This window comes from Myotis yumanensis, unplaced genomic scaffold (assembly GCF_028538775.1).
Source record: "Myotis yumanensis isolate MYYU_CA2020_CCGP unplaced genomic scaffold, mMyoYum1.0.hap1 SCAF_16, whole genome shotgun sequence".
NCBI classification, from domain to species: Eukaryota; Metazoa; Chordata; class Mammalia; order Chiroptera; family Vespertilionidae; genus Myotis; species Myotis yumanensis.
In genome coordinates this window covers 35,017,679-35,036,637 of record NW_027223767.1, presented here as the reverse complement: position 1 = coordinate 35,036,637, position 18,959 = coordinate 35,017,679, and the positions used below count along the sequence as shown (strand labels likewise).

General features: G+C 40.2%; 1 protein-coding gene across 2 annotated transcripts; it reads left to right on the top strand.

Annotated features, from left to right (window-relative positions):
- Positions 1 to 13: 13 nt before the first annotated feature.
- On the top strand, positions 14 to 13,762 carry POLG2 (DNA polymerase gamma 2, accessory subunit). Of its 2 annotated transcripts, none has more exons than XM_070392931.1 (8): positions 14 to 645; positions 6,550 to 6,676; positions 6,788 to 6,893; positions 7,646 to 7,819; positions 8,892 to 9,032; positions 10,551 to 10,631; positions 11,837 to 11,937; positions 13,588 to 13,762. In XM_070392931.1, exons 1-8 carry the CDS (start codon positions 84 to 86, stop codon positions 13,598 to 13,600), a joined length of 1,305 nt encoding a protein of 434 aa, XP_070249032.1. In that variant the 5' UTR covers positions 14 to 83; the 3' UTR covers positions 13,601 to 13,762. The 2 variants fall into 2 exon arrangements, with proteins under 2 accessions (XP_070249032.1, XP_070249031.1); XM_070392930.1 differs by having other exon boundaries at positions 13,559 to 13,762.
- Positions 13,763 to 18,959: the final 5,197 nt, after the last annotated feature.

Genomic DNA, 18,959 nt, shown 5'->3' with positions numbered 1-18,959 from the left:
CTGCGAAGTTCCGGGTTCTTACGGTTGCGGCTGTTTGTAGGGGTTGCTAGCTAATAGACTGTGTACTTTCACTCCCGAGGGCGATGCGCTCTGGGGCAGCCGTCAGGGCCTGCCAGAAAGCCTGCAGATGCCTGTTGTCTGGTTTTGGGGGTCGAGTAGATGGGGGCCAGCCAGAGCGGTTGACGGAAAGGAGTAGCCTCCTTGGAGAGCCCCCGAGGTCGCCCGCGGAGCTGCCTGGGGGGAGCGAACCAAGAGAAGCCCCAGAGTCTGGAGAGGGGAGCGAAGCGCTGGTAGAGATCTGTCAGAGAAGGCATTTCCTCAGTGGCACCCAGCGGCGGGTTAGCCGCGATTCTCTCCTGAGCGGGTGCCACGCCGGCTTTGGCCCCTTGGGCTTAGAGTTGCGGAAGAACTTGGTGGCAGAATGGTGGTCCTCCGTGGTGGTGTTCAGGGAACAGGTCTTTCCGGTAGACGCCCTCCACCATGAATCGGGCCCTTCGCTGCCCGGGGACAATGCCTTCAGGTTAGTTTCCGCAGAAACTCTACGCGAAATCCTGCAAGACAAAGAACTGAGTAAGGAACAGCTAGTAGCATTTCTTGAGAACTTATTAAAAACTTCTGGGAAACTACGGGAGAACCTTCTTCACGGTATGCTTCATGATTTCATGCTTCAAAATAGGTGTCGGGGTGGAAAGGCAATCTCGCGCGATTCTGCGAATTGCAACTGGCTCTTTACTCACGTGGAAAGGAGGAGGTTATGTGGTTCTCACTTTTTGAGGTAGTTGGGTGTATTGACAGTGCTTCTGCGTTGGAGAAAACTGGCCATGTAATCCTTACTGTTACTTAAAGAATCTGACCGAAGGACCAACCTGGTAATGCTCTTCATTTCACAGAGCAACCCCTATAATTTTAGAGTTAATTGAGCAGCCCTAGAATTAGGACCTAAATTAAAGCCTGTATTTGAATCATTTGTTCATCGTTACTAAAATGCTTGTTGCCGAAACCGGTTTGGCTCAGTGGATAGAGCGTCGGCCTGCAGACTGAAAGGTCCCGGGTTCGATTCCCGTCAAGGGCATGTACCTGGGTTGCGGGCACATCCCCAGTAGGAGATGTGCAGGAGGCAGCTGATCGATGTTTCTCTCTCATCGATGTTTCTAACTATCTCTCCCTCTTCCTCTCTGTAAAAAATCAATAAAATATATTTAAAAAATAAAAATAAAAAATAAAAATAAAATGCTTGTAAATACTTCCACGGTCACCCTTCAGTTTTACACAAAATCAAAACTCATTTTTCTAGAGCAAAAAGAAAATGCCCTTCCCTGGTTTTCCTGATCTACAATCTGTTGTTTCGAGAGTCATGTAGGCAAAAGAGGACTAATCAAGCTTTACAAGTGACTTTTGAGTGGATACACAAACTTATAGGGGACCATTTGCCTTTAAAGTCAAATAGAACATGATTGCAGAGATGCTGAAAACAAAACAACTCGGGTTCTTTATAGGACCAACTTGCAGCCACAGCATCTCATCTTTGCAAAATGCTATCCTTGCCATTTTTCATTAAGTTGTACTATAAAGTAATTTAAAATAACCAATGTCCATGGTTCTCTGAAAATCAGTACCTACATTATAAATTGTTAAAGATTTCCTTAAGGGAATAAATCAAATGGAAACAAGTGTGATAATTTTTATTTACACCTCTTTATTCCATGGTTTTATTTTGGGGGAGTTAAACCACTACTCATTACCATGTCCCCCCCCCCCCCAATCAATCTTTTCTTCCTTATTAGAAAATGAAACTTAGCTCTCTTAGATGCCCACCCATCAAAGCATCTATGTTGTGTCAGACTTTTTGTTGCCTGTAGGAAACTTAATCCATCTATTTGCCAAATCCTTTGGTTATCTAGTGTTAGAGTTACCCAGTTTGCCCTTGCTTTCTATTTCCAATAACCTTTTTTGTTTTGTTTTGTTTTAATATATTGATTTCAGAGAGGGAGAGAGAGAGAGACAGAAACATCAATGATGAGAGAGAATCATTGATTGGCTGCCTCCTACATGTCCCCCACTGCGGATCCAGCCCGCAACCCTGGAATTGCCCTGTGCATGTGCCCTGACCAGGAATTGAATCTTGACCTTCTGGTTCAGAGGTCGATGCTCAACCACTGAGTCACACTGGCTGGGCACCCTTTCTTACTTTATGATTGGTTTTTTAAAATTCTTGGCCATTATGTCTTCAAATATTTTTACTCATTCTTTTCTGCCTTTCTGTGATAATTACCATATTTTATTTTATTTTTTATTTTTTAAAAAAAATATATTTTACTGATTTTTTACAGAGAGGAAGGGAGAGAGACAGAGAGTCAGAAACATCGATCAGCTGCCTCCTGAACACCTCCCACTGGGGATGCGACTGGAACCGAACCCAGGACCCTTCAGTCCGCAGGCCGACTCTCTATCCACTGAGCCAAACCGGTTTCGGCGATAATTACCATATTTTAGTTAAACACAATCCCATTTTAAAGTCCATGTCCAGTAACTCACAATTTTCTGTTTCTACTATCTGTTTTTCTCTGGGCTTTTGGTCATTTGGACTTTCCTGATATTCTAAGTTAAGTTGTGAAAAATGGTAGAGATAAATTGAAGCTTTGAGTGGTGTTTCCTTCCTTCTGGAAGGTTTTACTTTTGCTTTTGGCAGGCAGCTAGAGTGGGAGCATATCCTCTTAATAACAATCCAGGATTAAGTTTATTTGGAGGCTGGGCTGTCTTTTCAGTCATCTCTACCTCCAGAGCAGTGGTTCTCAACCTTCCTAATGCCACGACCCTTTAATACAGTTCCTCATGTTGTGGTGACCTCCAAACATAAAATTATTTTTGTTGCTACTTCATAACTGTAATTTTGCTACTGTTATGAATCATAATGGAAATATCTGATATGCAGGATGTATTTTCATTGTTACAAATTGAACATAATTAAAGCATAGTGATTAATCACAAAAACAATATTTAATTATATATGTGTTTTCTGATGGTCTTAGACAACCCCTATGAAATGGTTGTTCGACCCCCAAAGGGGTCGTGACCCACAGGTTGGTGACCCACAGGTTGAGAACCGCTGCTCTAGAGTCTAGTGTCCCTAGTGAAAGGTGGGTGTATTTACCAGGGCCCCTCCTTGATAAACCAGGAACTATAATTTTTTATATATATTAGAGACCTGGTGCATGACATTCATGCACTGGGGGTGGGGGTGGGGATTTCCCAGCCTGGCCTGCGCCCTCTCACAGTCCGGGACCCCTCTGGGGATGTCCACCTACCAGCTTAGGCCCGCTCCTTAGCGCTGCTGCAGAGGTGGGAGAGGCTCCCACCACCGCCACTGTGTTTGCCAGCTGTGAGCCTGGTTCTGGCTGAGCAGAGCTACCCCTGTGGGAGTGCACTGACCAGTAGGGGGCAGCTCCTGCATTGAGCGTCTGCTCCCTGGTGGTCAGTGTGCATCATAGCGACTGGTCATTCTGCTGTTTGGTTGATTTGCATGTTACCCTTTTATTATATAGGATATGTATATATTTCAGAGAGGAAGGGAGAGGGAGAGAGAGAAACATCAATGATGAGGGAGAATCATTGATCGGCTGCCTCCTGCACATCCCCTATTGGGATGAGCCCACAACCTGGGCATGTGCCCTTGACCAGAATTGAACCCGGGACGCTTCAGTTCACAGGCCAATACTCTATCTGCTGAACCAAACCGGCTAGGGCAGGAACTATAATTTTTGTACTTTCCAATCACATAAAATGTCAGGAAGCTTTGCTCAGCTCTGCTACTTGAGAATTGGAAAAGTAGCACTGAAAGGGAAAATATGCTCTTCCCTTTTCTCCAAAATTTGGACCCTCACGTCCTTACTGCCTTGATAGTTCTCCTGTGTCTTTTTTAAAAAAAATATATTTTATTGATTTTTTACAGAGAGGAAGGGAGAGAGACAGAGAGTTAGAAACGTCAATGAGAGAGAAACATCGACCAGCTGCCTCCTGCACATCCCCCACTGGCCGGAATCGAACCTGGGACCCCTCAGTCCGCAGGCCGACGCTCCATCCACTGAGCCAAACCGGCCTCGGCTCCTGTGTCTTTTTAAAAATAAATATATTTTTATTGATTTCAAAGAGGAAGGGAGAGGGAGAGAGATAGAAACGTCAATAATGAGAGAAAATCATTGATCGGTTGCCTCTTGCATGCCCCTCACTGGGTATTGAGCCTGCAACCTGGGCATGTGCCCTTGACTGGAATCGAACCCGGGACCCTTCAATCCACAGGTCAATGCTCTAGCCACTGAGCCAAACCAGCTAGGGTGTTCTCCCGTGTCTTTAAACAGATTTTTTTTAAGTTTCTGGACCAGCTATCAACAAGCTAGTGGGAATCTCGAGTAACTTTTGAACACATTCCTGTCATTTAGTGGGATATAACCTTTTATATAACTAGCATAGACAACTGCAAAGAAATTTTGAACTTAGGTTTACTCTAAATAGGAATGTTGGAATTGTAACTCTGAGGCTATTTCATATATATTATGGGATAAAGCAAAGAGATTTATGTTCTTAGAAACCAGGATTTTCTCAATAATAGAAAAGAGATGCAAATATAAAAGAAAAAAAAAGGAAAAAAATATAAGACGGATACATTTTGTAATGTTAAATTTGAATTGGCAATATCAGTATGAACTCAGGATTAAAAAAAAAAATTTCCTAACTTTCTTCATTGAAAGGGCCTAGAAGCAGTGACAATAGCAATGAGTACACCTAATACCCAACGTTTGGTTTCTAAAGTAAACCAGTGCTTGGAGAAAGGGCTGATTCCAGGTCCAGGGCAGGGAAAATACAAGGTGAGTTTGGAACATTTTATGGTGCTAGAAGCAAGGAATTACTTGAAGACTTGTAGGGTCATGTCAAAAGCACACATGTTGGCTTGAAGGAGACTCTCTCCCACTGGCTAAATTTGAGACAAATTGAACATTAAATATTGATGGTAATGGATCATAACACATTAAATAAAATTTAAAATAATTAAACCATAGTGTTAACGAAAGAAATAAATGATTGAGGCTGCTGTTGGAGGGAAAGTAGAGAAAATTAATGTTTTTACTAGCACACAAACTGTGCAATAAATGTAGAAGGAAAGATTGATTAGAAAAATCACCATGCGCCCTAACTGGTTTGGCTCAGTGGATAGAGCGTCAGCCTTCGGACTGAAAGGTCCCAGGTTCGATTCCGGTCAAGGGCATGTACCTTGGTTGCAGGCACATCCCCAGTAGGAGTTGTGCAAGAGACAGCTGATCGATGTTTCTCTCTCATCGATGTTTCTAACTCTCTATCCCCTCTCCCTTCTTCTCTGTAAAAAAATCAATAAAATAGCCAAAACCGGTTTGGCTCAGTGGATAGAGCGTCGGCCTGGGGACTGAAGGGTCCCGGGTTCGATTCCGGTCAAGGGCATGTGCCTGGGTTGCGGGCACATCTCCAGTGGGAGATGTGCAGGAGGCAGGTGGTCGATGTTTCTCTCTCATCGATGTTTCTGACTCTCTGTCTCTCTCCCTTCCTCTCTGTGAAAAATCAATAAAATATATATAAAAAAAAAATCAATAAAATATATAAAAATAAAATAACAAATAAATAAAATGACTTATTTTTTTTTTAAAAAAAAGAAAAATCACCATGGTATGATTTTATAATCCCCAAAGGTATAATTGATTCAAGCAATGTTCATTAGTGGATTCTAAAATATAGGTGGAAGATTGTGGGGGAGCAGGGTTTTGTTAGGAAATGGATTACCTTAATCAAGTAATCAAATTTGTTTCATTAATAGGATAATTTGATATTTTGTTCCTCCTGTTAAGATGCACTAAGACATTCACATTGACTATGTAGTATTATTTCTGCTAAAAATAATTAACCCAAATTAAATCATAAGGAAGCAATCAGACAAATCTCTAATGTGAGATAATCTATGACTGGCTTGGACTCAAAAGTCAATGTCATTAAAAGCAAAGTTAGAGGGGGAGGAGTCAGGGGAAATGTTCTAGATTCAAAAAGGTTAAAGAGATGTAGTCAAAATGGTGTTTGAACCTTACGGAGAAAGAGAACAGCAATAAATGACATGGGTGATAATTGGACAAAATAAGGATATTGACCATATGTTAGATGAAATTATGGTATGATTAATTTTATGGTGTAATAATGGTAACAGAAAATTAGGAGATGAATGCTGAAATGTTTTTGGGGTGAACAAAAAAAGTGGCAAAATGTTGGTAATGGGTGAATGTCAGTAAAAGGTTTACAGATATTTGTTTATTGTACTATTTCAACTTCCTTGTAGATTTGAAAATCTTCACACTGAAAAGTTGGGGGAAAGCTACCTAAAATTAAGTGGTAATTAAGATCTGCCTTAATAAATAGCTCCATGCTACTTGTACTGTTGTGTTAGCATTAATTTATTATTAATTTGCCTGTGAATTGACCAAAATGATTTGGGTTTATAGAATAGATTTATGTGATGATTGATTTACCTTTTGACAGGGGCCTTGGAGCACTATGTTAATTGCCTGGATCTGGTAAACAAGAGGCTGCCTTATGGCCTCGCTCAGATTGGAGTGTGTTTTCGTCCTGCTTCTGATACTAAGCAGACATCTAATGGTGTTAAAAGGTACAGAAAAAATGGCTTGTGTTTAAATAGTCAAGAATCAGTCATTTTCACTTTGAGAGAGATTATATAATTTTCAAATAAGTAACTATTTGATATTTCTGATATTCAAAGAATCGGTGAGACGACGGAAGCTTCACTGGTATGGTTTACTTCAGCAAGAACTGCCAGCCAGTGGCTTGATTTCTGGTTACGTCATCGACTCCTGTGGTGGAGAAAGGTATTACAGTAACCACCCTTAATTCAATAGTTAATAAGTATGTTGTCTTAATGTGTCAGAGGTAATATTTCTCTTTAATAGATGAAAAGTTTTGATGGAGCTATATCATATTTATAAGATACAGCTATACTAAATCAGCAAATACAAATAAAAAACTCTAATGATTTTCATTGTTCCATATAGCAAAGTTACTTTGGTAAAGACATCTGTTAATATTTCTCTCTTGCTCAGAAGCCTTTGTTGATAAGCTTTTACATTCAAGGTAAAGTTCACATTCCTCACCTGGCATTCCTGGCTGGTATGAATTTGACCCTTGTCCGCTCTTACGGCTTTAACTTTTGTTCCCTATCTCCACGAACTCTCCATATTAGTCAAAATGGTTCTATAAATTTGTAATCAAGTTTTAGTATACACTGAAGACGAAAGAGTTGAAGTAAGCATTTTTGTCTCCCCATTTCTCCAACTCTTAAAATCCCCAAACACCTACCTAAATTAAGTGGAATAATCACAAACAATCAAGCTCTTTACAAAAGGATAAGTATGGTACGTGATACTTCTTCATCTCACTTAGTTCTTGGTTGCCTTCCCCTCTAATTAATTAGGATAATATATATGATCATCAACAGTTTTTCTCTGTAGTTTTGATTTGGGCTTGACCATTTTTATTCAGCTGCTGCATAATAGCCTTAGGCAACTTACTTTTCAACACTTACTTTAATAAGTTAATAAGACAAATGAACTTTCTTTTTCAGTTTGCTGTGAGTCCATCTAACTTCAGCAGCAGTGACTGTCAGGATGAAGAGGGACGAAAAGGAAACAAACTTTACTACAATTTTCCCTGGGGAAAGGAGCCAATAGAAACCCTGTGGAATCTAGGAGATCAGGAACTTTTACACATGTATCCTGGAAATGTGTCTCAATTACATGTATGTATTACCTTGAACTCGTAATGTATCCTTTACCCAGATTCTCTGTAATCATTTTTGACCATTTGAATGAAAATAAGCTGCAGACATGTGCACATGATTTCTTAATACTTCAGTATGTATCTCTCTAGTGGAAGGATACTCACCTATGTAACCACAGTGCAACCATCAAAATGAGGAAAGTACTGGTAAGAGTAATTCAGGATTACCATCCCATCAGAGAACCCTTCAAATGTAACCGATTATTCCAGTATGCCCTTTATAGGTTCTGGACCTTATCAAGTCACATACTTCATGCAGTTGTATATCCTTATAGTCTCCAATGAATAATTCCTTGTGTCTTTCCTTATCTCTCATGATCTTCATGTTCTTTTTTTTTTAAAATATATTTTATTGATTTTTTACAGAGAGGAGGGGGGAAGGATAGTTAGAAACATCGATCAGCTGCCTCTTGCACGCCCCCTACTGGGGATGTGCCCGAAACCAAGGTACATGCCCTTGACCAGAATTGAACCTGGGACCCTTGAGTCCACAGGCCGACGCTCTATCCACTGAGCCAAACCCGTTAGGGCGATCTTCATGTTCTTGAAGAGTACAGGCCAGTTCCTTTGTAGGATATTCCTTAGTTTGAGTTTCTTTCATGTTTCTTCAGCCACAGAAATGGTGCTGCCCATTCATTATATCATAGGAGGCTTGTGATATAAATTGGTTATTGGGGATATTAACTTTTATCACTTGGTTAACATGTTGCTATGCATGCTGGGTTTCTCCAAATGTAAAGTTGTATTTATTAATTGATGAGTAATTAATAAGTCTTTTGTGGGCAGATATTTAAAAGACTATGCTTTTCACAAAATTTTGACCTACCAGTTGCAGCTTCTATTGATGATTCTTGCCCAAATCAATTATTACCACAAAGGGTTGCCAAATGGTGATTTTTAAATAATTGATTTTATCATTTCTTCTAGGTTTATCAGTCAGTCTATGTTCTGATTTTATAAGTCTAAGATATGTAATTTTAAAAGATAGCTTGCTAAATGATACTTTGCTTTTGTTCTACTTTTCTGTGAAGGGCCGAGATGGACGAAAAAATGTGGTTCCTTCTGTTTTATCTATAAATGGAGATCTAGACCGAGGCATGCTGGCTTACCTCTACGATTCTTTCCAGCTAACAGAGAATTCCTTTACAAGAAAGAAAAATCTTCATAGAAAGGTGCTTTTGATATTTCAGAGATAGACTTGGGAAACAAAAAAATATATGTTTTCCTCCTTTTTTTAATGTTAATGTGCTTGGTTTCTAACATAAAGTCTGAAAAATGAAATTTTCTTTAGTGCAAGTAATTTGAGTATTTTTCAGGTTTTTTTTTTGTGTTTTTTTTTTAAATCTGGCTGCAGGAATAATAAGCAGGTGCTCACAGAATAGAACAAGACATTCCTATTGGGTAATTCCAAAGGCATTTCTGTTTCATCTTAGGGAACTAGACAGCTATCTCTGATTTTTAGCCTCTAAGCCTTTCCATTGATAGTTCCCATTTGCCTCAGAAGCGTTAAGTAAGAGTAAATAAGACAGACAAGGTCAAAACTGTGGTATTGACCTCTGCTTCTGGTCTGATCCCGAGTGGCTGATCACTGGATCATAGGGATTAGATATGGGTCGGGTTAAGGGAAAGGCTTATTTTAGGACAAACAATTTTTGGGGGGAGGGGGGAATCAAATCAAGAAGCAGGAGGGGTTAATGCTATAGGAAAGAAATTACTATATAGGAAAGGAAAGAAATTACTAAAGAGTAAGATTTGGGGAGTTAGTGGGGGAAAAAAGAACATCTGTAATACTTTCAATAATAAAGATGAATTTTTTTTTAAGTAAAGCTTTGGAAGAAACAGGAAGAATCAAGACAGAATCAAGAGTATAGGTGGAGGGATTTGAAAAGGAGTTATTTGAAACAGGGAGGAAAGAAATGATGGTATAGATATAAATAGGCTACCAGGACTGGTTAGCCTTTGCAGGAAGTTTTATTCATACACTGTATTTTCTTAGGGAATTAGGAGGCAAGTATTTGCTTAAAATGTGGAGGAGTAGGGATTTAAGTGGCAAGAGTTTAGAATAGTTATATTCCCCTTGAATATGAAAGGCAGCTGTCCCAAATCAAAAGTTTTAACATGTTGAGTGTTCAACTGGATTTGGAAACTGAGTTTGTAGCACCACTCTGTGTAGTTAAGTGATTGATTATGCAGTGCTCAGTTAACCTATGGCCATAAATCAGATTATGAAACTGCTCTGGGGGATGGGATTTATAGGGTGTCTGTAGCATACAAACAAGGTGAATCCTTTCTCTTATACCCATCAAACCATCAGCAAAACCTATTTGACTTTGCCTTCAAAATATATCCTGAATCTGACCATTTCTTCCCACCTCCACTCTTTCTAAGTGATAAGTCCATACGGCCCCAGCTGAGTGGGAAAACGATGCCAGGAGGCATTTTGGCTGACAAAAAATAAGAGTTGTCAGGAAAATGGGCGAGTATCAGGTGAACTCATTTCTGCAGAACATCTGGAGAAATCCATGAGCAGCTGGATATACACAACTGAAGACATTGTTAGAGGATTTTGTGCGGCCCCAGCTAGCTTCCATTTTCACACAGAAAATTTTACTGTTTAAGAAGCCCATGTTTGTTAGTGCTTGTATTTTACTTAAGATGTATTGTTCTCCCACCTCTTTCATTTGCTTTAGGTACTTAAGCTTCACCCTTGTCTAGCCCCTATTAAGGTTGCTTTGGATATGGGAAAAGGCCCAACAGTGGAACTAAGACAGGTGGGTTAAATGAGTTCTGATGTCATTATTTTAATTATAACCATTATTTCAAGTAAATGAGTTTGCCATTTAGAATTTTATTTTGATTCATCTACTTTTTAAAAAATTATTTTTCTTCAAGTAGGACACTTTTGATTGTCACAGTGGGGAAGGGGTGCTACTGGAATCGATCTAATGGAGGCCAGGGATGCTTCTAAACATATTATGTCAGCAGAGCCGAATGGGAGAAATCCTACTCTAATGTTTTAGCTCTAGATTGTTAAGGGTGTTTAAAAAAACACACACAAAAACAACACTTTTTTTTTGGTTAATCCTCGGGAGGACATTTTTTTCCCCATTGTTTTTTCAGGGAGGGTGAAAGGGAGAGAGGGAGGGAGGAAAGGAGGGGGAGAGAGGAAGAAAGAGAGAAACATTGATGTGAGAGAGACACATTGACTGGTTGCCTCCTGAACCCACAACCCAGGTATATGCCCTTGACCGGAAATTGAACAGGAGACCTTTGGGTGTTGTGCCGACGCTCCAACCAGTAAATAACACTGGCCAGGGCCAGGGCGTTTAAAATTTTGCTTCATTTTACTTCACCATTGCTTGTTAAGAAAGGAGTAAATTTACTATGTCATTGACTCATTATTATGTGTATTTTCAGCCAGGCTTTTGTCTCCAGCATTCCACTGTAACTAATCAATCATCTTTTCTTTTCGAAGCATTTTCTTTAGTTTGCTCCAAGAATACCACTCTCGAAGTTGTCCTCATACTTCTCTGGTGGCTTCTCCTTAGTTTCCTTTCCTGGCTCTTTTTTCTCTTGCTGACATGATAGTAAAAACTTTTGGGCTCAGTTTCTCAACTCAGATGACTTTAGAGTGGACATTGATAGCCCTTTGGACTTAGGTTTTTCTCTGACAAAACCTGTTTTGGTTTTATTTGTGTTTTGAATGATGATGATAAAAATTCTTATATTTGGTATAAAATTTTCTCTCAGAAGATTTGCATTTAATATTCATCTTTGCAGTGCTTAATTTCTTTATTTTCAGAGAAAGTATACAATTTTAAGTGTACAATATGTAAATTATAAGCAATATTATCACATAATTAAAGGAATTTATGCCCATTTTTAAGATTGGAAAAGGTGACTTGTGGTTTCAAAAAAATAGAGTTATCACTCTAGCTACTTTGATTTCTTTCATATTTGAATTTTTTTTCCCCAGGTTTGTCAAGGGCTATTTAATGAATTGCTAGAAAGTGGAATTTCTGTGTGGCCTGGTTATTTGGAAACTACACAATCCTCATTGGAACAGCTTTATTCAAAGTAAGAATTGTCTTCCTTTCGCTAAAACAGTATTTTTTTCAGAGTTGTCTTTTTAGATGTTTCTTCTTTATTTTATGAGTAACAGATCTCTCTTCTAAACATATCTTTATATAATGTAACTTGAAAATATTCCTAATTTTCCCATTTCTCAACCACATGCCCGTAGTTAATTGCTACAGCAGGAAACACTCTTCATCAGCCATACTTGAGTACATACCATGTGCAACTTCAAGACTTAATGTCATGAAGTATGTATACCTGAGTTTATCAATTTATCAGGATTGGAATTATGTACATTGGATGCATTTATTGAACAGAGTGCCTTTTCCTTACTGGAGTTGTGGTTTATTTTGAGGTTGAGTGGAAAAGAATTCCATCCCAGAGGGCAGAAAACTAGTCTCCTCAGTGATTGGCATCTCTGTTTACCTGGTCGCTCAAGATTAAAACCCGGGTGTCATCCTTAGCTCCTCCCCCTTCCTTATTCTCCACATCCATTTCGTCACTAAATGTTGCTCCCTGCTTCTTAGATACATTTCAAATCCACATCTCTCCATCTTCACTGCTACTACCCAAGTGAAGGTCACCAATATCTCTTGCCTCGATTATTGAAGTAATCTCCTAATTGACCTTCCTGTCTCTAGTTTTAAAACTTCTGTTTTTTAATAAAGGAATTCATTCTTTCCTCTGGATTTATTTTGTGATTTTATGTAGCTTTTTGTGTTGAATACATACCTTTTGGGTGAAAAGTTGTCAAACTTTGTGTTTTTCTCCTTAGTTCTCTAATAATTGTTTAAAATACACCTTTCAGATGATGTAAAAAGATAAGTAGGTTGTTATGGGTAAGATAAACCAAAATGAAGGGATGGTATTTAAACTTTTCAGTCCTCTCGGTTCTAGAATCATATCCTTTGAGTCATGTGGACGTTATCAAATTATAGTTTTTCTTTATACAGTAAAGGCTTTATTGTTTTCGGATATTTTTATCCAAATATTTATTAAGCACTTAGTGTGTTTTCTGTACTTTGATATAGCAATAAAAAAGGCAGAGAAGTTTCCTGTTCTTATGCAGCTAATATTCTAGTGGGATAAAATAGACAGTAAACAAGTAAATAGATAAATAAGGTAATGTTGATAAGAGTCTAACAAAGCAAAGAAACAATGAGATAGTGTGACTGGCTAAAAAGCTATTAGCCTACAAAGTTACATATCAAGCATGATTTTGGTATGATATATTGTGCACTGGACTTTTATTATGGTAGCATTATAAGAGACTTTCATCTAAAACAATTTTCTTGGACTGCATTAAAATACCAAAAGGCGGAGGTTATTCTGAGGTTTACCCATAATATCACCCCAAATGGTATTTTGATTCTTTCTCAGATTTTATTTTCTTTTTATGACTTTTCAGCTATTACAATAAGTCAGAAACTTTCTGAAAATTTTACGTTGAATGCGATTCAGAAACTTGAAAAAGGTGGTTTTGGTCTAGCCCTCCAGCCTTGCTTTGAGTTTCGTGACCCTGAAAGTGGCATGAGTTCTAAAGTAATTAAAGCTGCTAATGTGGTGCATTTACAATTTATGTTTGTGTGCATGTATTTTGTTTAACTACCTTTTTTCTTAGATATGATGAAATGAGTATCCTCTTCACAGTTTTGGTTACTGATGCTACTTTGGAGAATGGATTAATACATCTGAGAAGTAGAGACACCACTATGAAGGAAATGATGCATATATCCAAAGTAAAGGACTTTTTAACCAAGTATATATCATCAGCTAAGAATGTATAAATTTCAATATTGGTGTAATAAATGTTTGTGTTTTTTAATTTGGGTGTCATATTAATTTATTGAAATTGGTTGTTAGCTCTCTTATCCTATAGATTCATTCTCCTCCCTACCCTCCCCACCCCCCCCCACCCCCCCCCCCCCCCCCCCCCGCCCCCAGAATTGGATTATTATCAGGTTTTTTACTGTTTGGATTTTATTTATTACATCCCCAGGATGTAGTTTATTTAACCTGTTCCTCTAGATTGGAAATTGAATCCAGTGGCTTGATCAGCTTTTAAGTTCAATTTTTGTGGCAAGATTCTTTAGGTTGTTGTGCTCTCCCATCAGGAGTCATTAATGTCTGGTTGTTTCTTTCTTTTTTTTTTATTGATTTTTTTTTACTGAGAGGAAGGGAGAGGGAGAGGGATAGCGAGTTAGAAACATCGATGAGAAACATCGATTCAGCTGCCTCTTGCACGCCCCCTACTGGGGATGTGCCTGCAACCCAGGTACATGCCTTTGGCTGGAATTGAACCTGGGACCCTTGAGTCCGCAGGCCGACGCTCTATCTGCTGAGCCAAATCAGCTAGGGCTTGTTGTTTCTTTTGAGGGGATGCTAGCAGTCATTGATCAATGCCTAGATCAGTCAGTTCATTAGAGATGGCAAAGTGGTGATATTCTGATTCTGTCTTCTTCTTTTGTTGGCTAGAATCCTATTTAATAAAAGCAAATTGACTGAATGGCGGAATGACTGGTCATTCTGATGTGCACTGACCACCAGGGGGCAGATGCTCAATGCAGGAGCTGCCCCCTGGTGATCAATGTGCTCCCACAGGGGGAGCGCTGCTCAGCCGGGCTCACAGCTGGCGAGTGCAGCGGAGGTGGCGGGAGCCTCTCCTTCTGCAGCAGCACCAAGGACATCCCCCAAGAGCTCCTGAACTGCGAGAGGGTGCAGGGCACAGGCCGGGCTGAGGAACCTCCCGAGTGCACGAATCCCATGTACTGGGCCTCTAGTCCTATATAATAAAAGGCTAATATGCAAATTGTCCCTATGGGTGGGAGTTCAACCTACCTGGGAGTTAGATGTGCGGTTACCACCAGGGGGCAGTGCAGAACATGGTGGATGTCAGCAACACAGTGCTGGCAGTGGAGGTGCTGCCGCCCTGATGAGAGCAGGACTGGGGCAGATCGGTGGAGCAGGTGAGCGGGTGGTGCCAGGCCAAGGTGGGTGCGAAGGGAGGCCCCGGCTGGCAGCCAGCAGCCGGCAGCTGCTAGGGACTGTAACCATGCACGAATTTTGTGCACTAGGCCTCTAGTAATTCTATAAAGGAAAATGTTTCATCTACTGTTTGCTTAGACTGCAGTGGTTCTCAATCTGTGGATCGCAACCCCTTTGGGGGTTGAATGACCTTTTCACAGGGGTCGCCTAAGACCATCGGAAAACACATATATAATTACATATTGTTTTTATGATTAATCACTATGCTTTAATTATGTTCAATTTGTAACAATGAAATTGGGGGTCACCCCAACATGAACTGTAATAAAGGGTCGTGGCATTAGGAAGGTTGAGAACCACTGGCTTAGAGGTATGGAAAAGGTTTGGGATAAATGTTGGATTCATCACCTTTAAAGTTAATTTTTTGGATGCTAAATTGGATGCCTTTTCAGTGTTTAGAGCTAGCAAACATATCTCCATGTGTGTGTGTGTGTGTGTGTGTGTGTGTGTGTATTTCCCCACAAATGAAAAAATTAATGAATTCACACTGATATTTTCTTACTTTCTTTTTTTTTTTAATCCTCACCCAAGGATATTTTTCCATTGATTTTTAGAGAGAGTTGAAGAGAGAAGGAAAGACAGAAATATCGATGTGAGAGAAACACCTCGATTGGTTGCCTCCTGCACATGCCCCAACCAGGGAGGAGCCTGCAACCACAGTATGTGCTCTTGACCGGAATCGAACCCGGGACCCTTTGGTCCCCAGGCCGGCGCTCTATCCACTGAGCCAAAATGGCTAAGGCCACACTGATATTTTCCATTTAAATTCAGGATTGCAAAATGTGTGTGTGTTTTTAATCAACTTTATTAATATATAATTTACATACAATAAATTGACCTATTTTAAAGGTACAAATACAGGTTTTGAGAAATGTGTATCCACCACCGTAATGACACTATAGAACATTTCCATCACTGAGAAAAAGTCCCTTCGTGCCCCTTTAGCACTTGAGGGTTTTTACTTAACTCTTCTATCATACGTTGTATCTCCTCTCGTGGCAAGAATCCCAGTTCTCAAGAATATTGAGGATACTGGAATGCCATGCCATGCTCATTTGCTTTGTCTCATAGTAATCACAGCAGTCTCAGAATTGAAAGACCAATATTACCATCATATGTCTATCTAAAATTTTCAATTTTATTTTTGTAGTTTGGGGTTCAATACTTTGTTTTAATGTAACTATGAGAAACTTAAAAGTTTATTTTTTACAAGTGATTTTTCTGAAGAAAATCTTAGTTCTCCCCAAAGGTACTTTTATTCAGATACTTTGTCTTAGGGACTTTAGCCTTCACAGGAGGATTGTATTCATGGTGTCTGATCATAGAATGCTATAACAGGCAACATAGAACCACTTTGGAAAATAGTGTGGCCCTAGCCAGTTTGGCTCAGTGGCTAGAGCATCGGCCTGCAAACTGAAAGGTCCCAGGTTTGATTCCAGTCAAGGGCACATGCCCGGGTTGTGGGCTCGATCCCCAGTAGGGGACTTGCAGGAGGCAGCCAATTCGATTCATGATTCTTTCTCATCATGGATGTTTCTATCTCTCTCTCCCTCTTCCTCCTCTCTGAAATCAATACAAATATTTTTTTTTTTAAAGAAAAATCTGCCCTAACCGGTTTGGCTCAGCGGATAGAGCATCGGCCTGCGGACTCAAGGGTCCCAGGTTCGATTCCGGTTAAGGGCATGTACCTTGGTTGCGGGCACATCCTCAGTGGGGAGTGTGCAGGAGGCAGCTGATCGATGTTTCTCTCTCATCGATGTTTCTAACTCTCTATTCCTCTCCCTTCCTCTCTGTAAAAAATCAATAAAATACATTAAAAAAAATCTGTCTCTATCAAAAAACACCTCGTGTGCATTCCAGATAAAATTAATAAAGATGAATATTAAAATCCAACAATGCTCTAATTAAAAGTTAAAAAAAAAAAAGAAAGAAAATAGTATGGCTTTGTCTGCTTATACTGGAGATAAACATACCCCATGACCCATTCATACGTATATTCAACATGATTGCATGCGCATGGGAACCAGGAGACATGCATAAGAGTAGTCATAGCCTCATTTTTTATCTTTTTAAAAATATATATCTTTTTATTGATTTCAGAGAGGGGAGAAGGAGAGAGAGAGAAACATCAATGATGAGAGAGAATCATTGATCAGCTGCCTCCTGCACATCCCCTACTGGGGATTGAACCCGAAACCCAGACATGTACCCTGATGAGGAATCAAACTGTGACTTCCTGATTCACAGATCAACACTCAACCACTGAGCCACGCCAACCAGGCATAGCCCCATTATTTGTAACAGCCCCAAACCCACAATCACCTAAATATCCCAGAAAAGAGTAGTAGTTAAGTTGGGGAGGTGAGGTTGTGATTGGGAAGAGACCTGCCAAGGGTTTCTGGGATGCTGGTGACATTTCATCACTAGTGTTCACTTGATATAATTTATTAAACTGCATGTATATATTTTTTGCATGTATATTTTTATTCATCTCCATATAATGTGTGCTGTATTTCACAACAAAAAAAAATATTGAAAAGATTGGTGGATTTGTAAAAGAATCAAAGTGAAACTTCTGGACATGGAAAAAAGTAGATACTGAAATGAAAATCCAGTAGGTTCTCCTCTTACTTTTCTTCTCCTCTTACTTTTCTTCTTCCCTTCCTACACAATTCAATCCAGAAGCCATGGTGGGTGGCACATGGCAGGGGTTGCTGAAGTCTGTGCAGGGCTGAGGTGGAGCTGGGGGAGGAGGGGATTTTGAGGACTACATGGGGATAAGTACAGAAAGCACTGAAGTACCTGGAACCTTGCTACATGCTCAACACATGATAGTTATTGTCCTTATAGTTGTTTGAGAGATGGCATAACAGCCACCTCTGTGTCCTGTGTCACATCCTCTGGGCCTCACCTCTTACTCCAGCTGCATCTGCGACTTCACTCACTTTGTGTTGACAGTTTCATGCTTCAAGTGTACAACACATACCACTCATTTTCTGCCCTGGGGCTTCCCAGTGTCCTGGGTGAGACACTAATGGAAGACTGCTTGGAATGCCCACATGCATAGCCCAGAAGTCAGGCCGGGGGCGGGGGGCGGGGGTAGTGGGTGCCTCACCTCCTGGGGTGGCCCTCAGCCAATGGATACATGCTTCTCACTATGTTCCTCAAGTGGACAATTCTGAGAGACACCTTTTTCGTTCCTCAGCAGGTTCCAGTGGGATCAAGCCCCAGTGGCCCACAGCAGTGCTCAACACAGCAATACATCCTTGGACTGGCTCTTCCTCCAGTCCCTCATGCCTGTCTCCTCACCTCACAAATAAATTATTTGCCCGAAAGGTCTTTTAAAAAAAATATTTTTATTGATTTTTATAGATCAAGGAAGGCAGAGAAACATTGATAAGAAAGGGGAAACATCGATTAGATGCCTCCTACACACCCCCTACTGAGGATTGAGCCCACAACCGGGGCATGTGCCCTGACTGGGAATCGAACCAGCAACCTCTTAATCCTTGGGATAATGCTTAACCAACTGAGCAACACTGGTCAGGGCTTGCCAGAAGATCTTATCTCAGGTTCTGCTTTCAGGGCTAGCCCAGGATAAGACAGGGTATTAGAAGGTCCTAGAAATCAGCCCTGGGAAAGGGAATTACTTCCTGGATGGAAGTAAGGGGAGTGGTGATAACCCTTACACACCATAGCTTCATACTTACTAAGATTTTCCACTGCAGAGGTAGATAGTGAGCACTAGGTTATGCAATAGTTCTAGCACTTGGAAGACACAGGGCAATGCTAATTATATGGATGGTGGTGGTGGTTGGCTTTACTAACTGCTTTAGAAGCTTTGCAAGGAGAAAATGAGAGGCTATTGATAGTTTGAGGGCAAGCTGTGGAACCCAGCAGCATTCTGCACTTCAAGACCTTGGGAGGTCTAGATAGGACCCAATCCAGTTACCAGTATGCTCACTCATTTGCTAGCC

Bases quoted from the DNA above. Each gene is read 5' to 3' on its own strand.
- POLG2 (XM_070392930.1), top strand. From the start codon at position 84: ATGCGCTCTGGGGCAGCCGTCAGGGCCTGCCAGAAAGCCTGCAGATGC. The intron at 6,894-7,645 runs GTATTACAGTAA...TTTCTTTTTCAG, and splicing joins GACTCCTGTGGTGGAGAAAG to TTTGCTGTGAGTCCATCTAA. The intron at 9,033-10,550 runs GTGCTTTTGATA...CATTTGCTTTAG, and splicing joins AGAAAAATCTTCATAGAAAG to GTACTTAAGCTTCACCCTTG.